General features: G+C 43.6%; 1 protein-coding gene across 1 annotated transcript in view; it reads left to right on the top strand.

The window, feature by feature from the left end:
- Positions 1–9,688, top strand: part of LOC106819015 (alcohol dehydrogenase class-3-like) — a 55,176-nt gene that overhangs the window by 8,533 nt on the left and 36,955 nt on the right. The window contains exon 7 of the mRNA XM_014823678.1: positions 6,470–6,603. Within this exon, the coding sequence (XP_014679164.1) occupies positions 6,470–6,603 (134 nt within the window). The remainder of the gene's footprint in view (positions 1–6,469; positions 6,604–9,688) is intronic.

The following is a 9,688-nucleotide window of genomic DNA, read 5'->3' as shown; positions in this document are numbered from 1 at the left end:
TATTATAAAAAACGGCCCGCGCCCGAACGGAACATCATTGCCCAACCGTGTTTTTTGCTCGTCTTTCTAGATCGTCGTCTCTCTCATTCTTTTCTCCTACTGTCTCTCTTCCTTTCTCTCTCTCTCTCTCTTCCCTCTCATCCCCCTCTCATTCGCGCTCATCCTCTCTCTTCTTCTCTCTCTCTCTTCTCCTCTCTCTCTCTCTCTCTCTGCTCTCTCTCTCTCTCTCTCTCTCTCTCTCTTTCCTTCTCGTCGTGTTCTGCTCTTCTCTCCTCTCCTACTCTCTCTCTCCTCTCCTCATACTCTCTCCTCTCTCTCGTCTCTCTCTCTCTCTCTCTCTCTCTCTCTCTCTCTCTCTCATCTCTCATTGGGCTCTTCTCCTCCTCGTCTCTCTCTTCTCTCTCTCTCTCTCTCTCTCTCTCATCTCTCTCTCTCTCTTTCTCTCTCTCTCTCTCTCTCTCTCTCTCTCTCTCTTTCACTACACACACATATTAAGTTTGGAATCCCAACCTTTGATTTTAGCCCCCCGCGCCCGACCCCACACGTGGGCGATTGATTCAGGAGTATATTCGTGTTTGAGGGGGACAATTCGATTACCAAGATCATTTGTTTTCCGTTCTGCGGCATGATCCAACGTACAAAGCTCCGATGGACAAGCGCTCTGCCTTCTCGGCTGTGGCCCATCACGACACTGGCTACCGGTGCTTGCATTCAAACCCACCGCAAGGTCCCGACGGCGCCGCGACCGGCGATGCCACGTCGCGACTTCTCTGCTTCGATAATCGTTTCTCTCTTAATTATAATGGTTTATAGTTAACTTTGCCGTAATTACATACTATCGTTGTCCGTTCGCGTCTGATAATCGTTTATCGTTGACTTGCGTGGCGGAGTTAGGGAATTCGTGCGCGGCGATCGTGGCCGATCGTTTACAGAACGTTCGTCCTGTGTTATCGTTTCTGCGTAATTGAAAGTTTTTAACTTTTTGAATGTTTTCACGCACTATCAATTGAAAGGAAAGCGTTCGACGAGGATGAAATTGCGGAGAATAAAAAATGCGCACGAGGAAAAAAGTGGGCCAAAAGTTTATTGCGCCGGAATTTTCGGTAATTTTTTTTTCTCCGAGATATAATGCGATATAAGCGGTCGTCGCGCCCGTTTCCCTCTCTGCAGGTGGAGCCAGGGTCTACGTGCGGGCCCAAACTGCGCCGGTGCCGATCGCCATATCTGCTGCGGGGCGGGGTTGGGGAGCGCGTCGCCGGGCCTGGCAAGTCATCATGGGTTGCAAGGCTGCGGGAAGCCGACACGCATCATAGGCAGTCGACGTAATTCGGACAAGTCGAACCGGGTCAGTCGGCATTTCATGTTATTTACATTTATTATATATTAATACTTATTCAGATTTATGATTATTGGTTTTATATATTTTATATCGGATTCATCGATAATTACACATATTATTAGCTCATCTGACGTAGTGAGATGGCAGCTTGTAGAATCGCATGATCATGCGTCCGTGATGACAGGAAATTCTATGCCCAGTCAAACGCGCCCCTGCTGTTGCCCGCGGCTCACGTCGTCTCTGCCATCGCCATCGTTCAACCAGTTGGGCCACGAAATCTTATCGACCCAGCTCGACGGAGTGCACTCACGGTCACCCGATTATTCGGGACGTGGGGTGGGGGGGTACTTGGAAAACGAGTTGGGCGATGCTTATCTCGAAGCGGCGGGGTCAAAGGTCAAGGCTCAAGCGTTCAGGTGTAACACGGCTTAGCAAGCCACCGCGCCCAGGGGAATATTTCCCCTACCTTAAGGTATAGGAGGAAATACGGAATTGCCGGCACAAACGTCTTAACGGCTCGACACCTATGCTCTTAAGTATTTGGTGCTAATAGTGTGATGCGGCAAAAAAACAATAAAAATAGGCCTAATGGACAGAGTCGAAAACTCTTTTTTGCTTTCAGCGCTGACTACCATTTTTATCACTTTATTGACAAGGACCATGGACAATGTGCTTTCACTGACGTGCAAAGTGTCTGATAACCTTTTGACCCTCAAGAAGAGGGTTAAACATGGATCTCCTGAACTGCCTCAATGACGTCCACATGTGTGTTGTCATATTCGCACTGGCACATCCATAATCGGAGAAACCCAATTGAAGCCTGGGTACGAACGCGTACAGCACAGTGTCATGGCTCAAAAGGTCCGTCTGGCTCGAATCCCATCTGATTTTTTAGTTTAGTTTTCCTGATTTCGTAATTTTTCTATGCTTATCCATATTATCTACTTTTTTTTCCCAATTAACGGCAAAATATTTTTTTTAATAGGGTTAGGCGTACACATTGCCACCATAAAACAGGAGTTTCGAGGCACGCGATTTGTATTAACCAATGAGATTGGGAGGTATGCACGCAATGCAGAAGGTTTGCTGGAATGATGTGACGCAACTGATATCTGATATCCTGCGCCTAACAAAGGGGCGCATGCTCACTACGCAACAAACTATAAATGTTACGGATTTATAACCGTAGCAACAGCCTCAGTCTTATATTTTTATGTCTATAGTATTTTGTACTTTTTAATGTACGTATGTGTACTATCAATGTGACCAGTGTGATAAAGTTATATCGCGTCGAAACTCTTGATCAATGATTTTTACTTTTCAATTATTATACTTTTAACGAAAAATTATTGGCCACTTTCTAATATATAGTACATCACACCTGTTTTTGTATTGTTCTTCAAGCTTGAAATCAATTTGTTTTTTTGTCGTTCTCTAGGTGAGATGCGTTTGTTTCTTGTCGTTCTCTGGCGATTATCGTTTTGTTTTTATTTGTCGTTCTCTCTAGCCTTTATTCGGTTTTCGTCTTTGTTTGATTTCTTGTTGATATGCGTTTTGTTGTATCTGTTTGTTCTTTAGCGATATCGTTTTGTGTAGCTCGTCTGACATAAGTCATGATGCAGCTTGTAGGCGCATCGCTGGGAATTCGCTCGCGCGAATGATCGTCCTCTGTGGATCCGTCCGTCCGTCTTTCCGTCGAGCGTCCGTTGCTCCGTCAACAGTTGGGCACAAATCTTAACCGCTCCGACGTACGGTCACGATATTCCGGACGTGGGGGGGGAATCAGAAACGAGTGGGATGTCAGAGCTGGGCCGGTCAAAGGTCAAAGCGTCAATGAGAGTGTAAAGACAGAAGGGTTGGAACATATCAATCCTTCAACTTAAGGTTATAGTGAGAAAATGGATATTGCGGCACAAGATCTAAACGGCTCGAGCTAGGCTCGTGATAGTCCGTGTATAGCATCCTGGTAGGAAAAGCCATCACTGGTGCTAAATTGGAGGCACAGGTCAAAGGTCAAATGGCACAGCGCAGATTTTAGACATTTTCTGAGGACCATGGATCTGACGGAGCGATTTGAAAACTTTTTAGTCATCTGACATAGTCAGATGAGCTATGTAGAATCGCTCTTTGATCGTCCGTCCCGGTCCGTGAGCTCCGGTCCGTCCGTCCCCGTGTCGTCGGATGGACGTCCGTGCGCACCACGTTGGCTGGAGTAGGCTGTGCTGTCAAGGCAACGTTGTTGCAACTCTAAATCTTAACGCTTTTCAGATAACTCTACGATCTTGGTACTCACGATAATTCGGCACATCAGTGGGGCACAGGGGATCGTCAAACGAGTTTTGGGGGGGAATGATCGAGCTGTCGGCGGTCAAGCGTCAAAGGTCAACGAGTGTAAAAGAAGGCGGGAACATTCACTCCTTAACTTAAGGGTATAGGAAGGATACATCGCATAATGCGGCAACAACATCTAAACGGCTCGACCTAGGCTCGTGATAGTCAGGTGCATAGATCATGGTAGGAAAAGCCATCATCTGCTGCCGAAATTGGAGGTCAAGGTCCAAAGCGTCAGTGGGACAGGGGGCCTAATTTTAGACATCTTCTTGAGGATCATGGTCGGACGGGAGCGATGAAAAACTTTCTTTGTCCCACCTTCATCGCGGTTTGACCTAGCCATTTTCGTATGGCTCTTATTGAGGCGACCATGAAACTGCTCCCCTTCTAGCTGACATGCCGCGAAGAGTAACCGCGTGCTTGTCAGTCAGTCTCCGCGCTCGGACCTCACTTTGACCCTCAAGAGGAGGGTGGGCTTAAACATGGATTCTGTTCCACTGTCAACATAAATCGACTGGAACGGTTTTGCTATTTCTAGAAGCCCGATACTGTGTCAATGTGAGGCTACAGTTGCGCAAGTATTGATAATGCAAAGGCAAATGTTCTGTTGAAACAAGAGTTTTACGCTCCTTAAATCATATGATCTTTCTAAAAGCAGTGTGTCTATCAGCGAGGCCTTGCTCATTTTAGGCCTTGCAGGTTATCTATAACATGAATCAACAGTGAGATGGACATGGCAAAAAACACAGGCAGCCCATGGCTGGCAGTGGCACGCTTCTTATCATAAAATTGTGGCCTGACCAACCTGCCAAGCATACACTGTTTCACTCACCAGCTGAAGCAACTTTGCCTGAATATAACTTTATCTTGGATTTTAGCCTGGTACCTAATTGACGATTTGAGGAACGATGCCATCTTTGATTATTAGATTACACTTGGCACGGCCAATCTCGTTGGCAAACATTATAGGCCTAGTTTACAGTTAGATTTTATTCTATGTAACTTTGTTAAACGAATAATAAATAAAACTAGTACCATATTATAATATTAATAGTTTACTTTTCATCTTGAAGGTATTAATCATATTCATGTAGAGCTATGGCGTGGACTATCCATTTAACAGTTTGTAACTGTCGAACATAAGACTTGTTTACCATAGAAATATTTGAGACACTCACTATATTATGATTTCTATGACTGTTACACTCAGGGCCCATAAGAGAAGAAAGCATTATTAAGGGGCAGTAAAACGATTCATGCTGGGTTTTAATTTTTTAATATAATTAAGAGAGAGAGAGAAGTAAAGATAAACGAGACGGAGAGAGAGGAGTAAATGAGGACCGGGGGACAGGAAAACGGTGTGATACGGCCTGAATTGTATCGCGAGCGGGAAACGGGGTTTGGTACAATTAGGGTCGCGGCGAGATGTGGTGTGCAAGGGCGATGGGAGGTGGGAGGCAGGAGGCGGAGGGGTACGAAGGCAGGGGGAGGAGATGGGAGGTAAGGGGGGAAGTGAGAGGTATCAGGCAGAGAGGAGTGAAAACGTCGTGGGATTGGCAGGGGGAGGGAGGTGGGACGCAGTGGGGGGGTGGGGGGGAGAGAAGGACTCCCTGCCCGCCATCTAATTAAAACTTGGAGATACCATGCACTCATTATGTTGAACACTCCTTTTATAGATAGATAAAAATGATAGCTGTGAATCTATCGGACACAAATCGAAAGTGAAAGGCAGAGTATCATTTAATAATAACACCAAAATCGCATGGCTGGGGGAGATAGATGAAGCGCTCGCTCCTAACAATGATGTGTACGGCATGCGCGTATCTGCATATCTGCGCCTAACAAAATGTGTCATACGCACACTGAAGTTTATAACCGTTAGCAACAGACCCCAGATGCAGCTCAGCCGCATCTGGCAGGTCTTGTTTGTGTTTCAGCGGTTGACCTTAGCACTTTTCTATGGCATTATTTGAAGGACCATGAAATCACTTTCTGCTGACATTGGCGAAGAGTAAGTGTCAGATAACCTTTTGACCCTCACCGAGGAGGGTTTAAAATGGATTTGTGACTGTACTGTGTATAGAAAGAATTGACCGCGGGTTCTGCTAGGTTGAGATCTATACATGCCTGGGATGTATGAGGCTACACACTGTCACATGTGCAAATTCAAAAGTAAAGGTTTGCGTTAAAGAAGCGTTTATGCTCATTAATCTTATAATTTCTATTGGCATCTTTGTCTGTCAGTACTGATGTTACATGCTCAACTATGCGCACTGCCAGTGTGCTACTGCCCCCAGTGCATGTGTATGGTCTGTGTAGTTTTGTGCCTGCGTTAAGGTGGTTAACAGGTTAGGCAGCTGTGTCTATTGCAGCCTGTAGTTGCGTATGGTAAATGGTATGAGTAGCTTACCTATTCTGTCTTGCAAATAGTTGTTGCTACTACGTACGATGGGAGCTTCCATCTTTAATCTGAAGACACTTAAACGTACGTGCCATCTCGTGGCAACTTTCATAACGATCCCAATGAACATTCATTTGAGAAGGTTCCTGATACCATCCCTGTGCATTCCACTGTTTTGGTGTGTATGTGAACACATTTAGGACTAACAGGGTTTACTAGAATCCCACCACTCCACCACAGAGTCACCGCAGTAGACGTTAGATGAGCGCTGTCGCTCCGCGGCACTTGTTTTTGTTTGTTCTCTAGCGATATCGTTGGTTTTTTGTCGTTCTCTAGCGATATCGTTTGTTTTTGTTTGTTCTCTAGCAAGATCTTTTCTTCTTTTTGTCGTTCTCTAGCGAGATCGTTTGGCGCGACGGATTGTGTGAACCCCAAGGACCACGGCGACACGCCGATACAAAAGGTGATCATGGAAATGACAAACGGCGGCTGCGACTACACGTTTGAAGCCATCGGCAACTCTGCAACGATGGTGAGTGTGCACGTATGCGTGTGTGCGCATGTGTGTGTGTGTGTGTGTATGTGTGCGTGTGTGCGTGCGCGTGTGCGTGCGTGCGTGCGTGCGTGTGTTTATGAGCTCAGCTCGGTCTGCGCGAAATGAAACGCTATAGTGCAGTGTTGTAGTGTGCAATGTGCTAAGATGCTAGGTGCCATGCATATATACCTGTGATTAAATATGTATGTTCTGTACAGGTGATCTACATATATATATATATATATGTTGTATGTGTTCTTATATGCAGTTTTTGTGTAGATTTGTCAGTTTTTGATTCGGTTTTTAAATCACGGTTTTGAAACTTTTAAATAACGTATTATAAAATATGAAAAAAAGTTATCTCGTGTAGTCACGACAATCCAATGTTTTTCTTTTGCAAATCTATACTACTACAAAAACGAACGCTGTCCTGTCTGTTTGCTATACGTTCCGCCGTTGATTGGTTTTGGATGCCCAAAATTGGAATACTGTTAGGTGATCACCAGTAGGGGTGCCTAATAAGCACATTTAAAAGGATCGATACACTAAAAACTATTATTTAAAAACAAGCAAAATACTAAAAGTACGAACGCTTCGAAATGGCGGTTGTTCTCGTAGCGAGCAATGCATTTTGGGATGGCTCGCAGCGCATTCTGCTATAGCGCGCGCTAATGACGTTGTCACGTCGTGTAGAGGAACTCAACGTGGACTGAGCAGTGCGTTACGCCGGAATGCTCGGCTGGCAGGTTTCCGTTTCAGGTTTGATGTTGAGAAAAAAATTCTTTCTTTTTTTCACGGGAGCTCTTTCTCAAAAGTCTGTGGGAAAAATAGCTCTCGTCAAAAATTTTACGGGAGCTATTTTGAGCATCACGGGAGCGATTTCGGAGGTTTGAATCGCGAATCGCTCCCGTGTAATATTTACCCTGATGTGAGGCGTTATATAGCTGGTGTTTCTCGATTGCCAGTGAGTCAGTTGTACATATGAGAGTGAAGCGGGGTTTCTTCTAAGGGGAAATTAGACAAAGGAGGTAATGGCCAGTTTTGGAGAGAGAAAAACGCGCATGATGGATTCAAAGGCAGTTGTATAATATAGGCAACGTGGCAATCTAAATATGCCAAAAACAAGTGGTGATCTATTTATTTTTTGGTTGACACTATTTTGACATCGGCGGGTTAATACTGGAACATTTTCACAACGGCGATGTTAAATTTGACAACGGCGGTGCGCCACAGTGCCTCTTATGTATAAGAAACCCTGTCAGAAGGTGAGGCAGTTTCTTTCATAACACTACATGTAATCCGTGGTGTTTGTCGCCATATTTTTGTGAATTTTTATACGTACATGTGAGAGTGAACGTGCAACAGTATTGTTGCAGCAGTGAAGAAGTTAATGTATACTGCATTAGAAGCAAGAAGAAGAAAGAAGTTAATATACTGTTATGTTATGTTATGTTCTCGTACTTGTCGGTGTCCACTACACTGGATATAATGACAAGGTAGTAAGTGCCTTCAGGGATAAACCCAATAAACAAACAGGTGCATAATGATGATGTGAGTGCAATGCAACTGGTGTCCTCTTAAAGTGGGTTCGCGTGCATGTGGGAGTGAAGCCTTGACTTAAAAATGTCAACGTCCGCTGCTTCCACAACACCCACGGGTAGGTTGTTCCAGATTGGAATCATTCGGGAAAAAAAGGAGAATTTGAATGCGTTGTTATTGCAGTGCAGGTGCCGAAATTTGTGGGTTTTTTTCGATCTGGTACCTGACATCCCCGGGATCAGATATCTATTCGGCGGTATTGCTATGAGGTTGTTTACAACCTTATACATGCATTAGAAGCAAGAAGAAGAAGAAAGAAGTGAATATACTGTATACTGCATTAGAAGCAAGAAGAAGAAAGAAGTTAATATACTGTATACTGCATTAGAAGCAAGAAGAAGAAAGAAGTTAATATACTGTATACTGCATTAGAAGAAAGAAGAAGAAAGAAGTTAATATACTGTATACTGCATTAGAAGAAAGAAGAAGAAAGAAGTTAATATACTGTAAACTGCATCAGAAGAAAGAAGAAGAAAGAAGTTAATATACTGCATACTGCATTAATATACTGCATACTGCATTACAAGCTAGAAGAACAAAGAACCAAGTCGTAAATTCTGTGTTTATACCCGGATCTGATATCGTGCTATATTGACGGGGTTAGTTTATTGACCTATGTATTTAGTTTAGTTCATTAATCTATGTTTCATTATTGTACAATATAAGTGAGAGTTTTTACCAGCATATTCAATTTGTGATTTCTATTGTGCACTCACTAGATGCTGCTGGTTGTTAGTCGAATTGTCAACTCTTCACATATACCAATTGGATACTCAATACTTAAAGGAACAGTAGCCTCTAGGATTTTACTGCATACAACTGTACTTACTGTATAACAAATCATCTATACCCACACGTATTTGTTACCAGATACCTAATTTCATTGTTATAATTACTTACACATCAATGCTACGAAATTTGAACAGCGCCATGACACCCGCGACCGTGCTGCCACCCCGAAAAAGTTGCGTATTTGACAATTTATTTTGCAGGTTACAGACCGAAGGCTAATCACAAAAGTGCAATTATATTTATACCTAAATGCTATTTAACCGAACGATGTTCATTTTAGGGCAAATTTATCCATATTATAACTGAAACTATATGGTTCGGTACTCGGTCTGTAGCCCTTGGCTGGAAAGTGGTTTTGCGCAACTTATCAGATCGTGCGCTTTGAGTGGTGCCACCGTCGTTGTAATCAAACTGTAGTCGTTAGTTTTAAAACATTTTTTAATAATATTTCTAATGGTGATTGAACCATGAAACTTTTTATGTAGCGTAATTATAACCTAAATTAGCTGAAAATAACCCTAGAACCTAGAGTAAACTCTCCCTTTAATGCGCAGTTATTTCAAATACTAATGAGAGTTTTCATGTATTATTTTGATGTAAAGCGAATCCCAATGACAAGGGAGACACGTGGCAGATGTCACCAATTGTGTATTTAAAGGGTGAGACGAGGCTTGCACAGCCAGAGAGGCAC

This window comes from Priapulus caudatus, unplaced genomic scaffold (genome assembly GCF_000485595.1).
Source record: "Priapulus caudatus unplaced genomic scaffold, Priapulus_caudatus-5.0.1 Scaffold38, whole genome shotgun sequence".
Classification (NCBI taxonomy): domain Eukaryota; kingdom Metazoa; phylum Priapulida; class Priapulimorpha; order Priapulimorphida; family Priapulidae; genus Priapulus; species Priapulus caudatus.
This window is presented reverse-complemented; position numbering and strand designations above follow the sequence as displayed.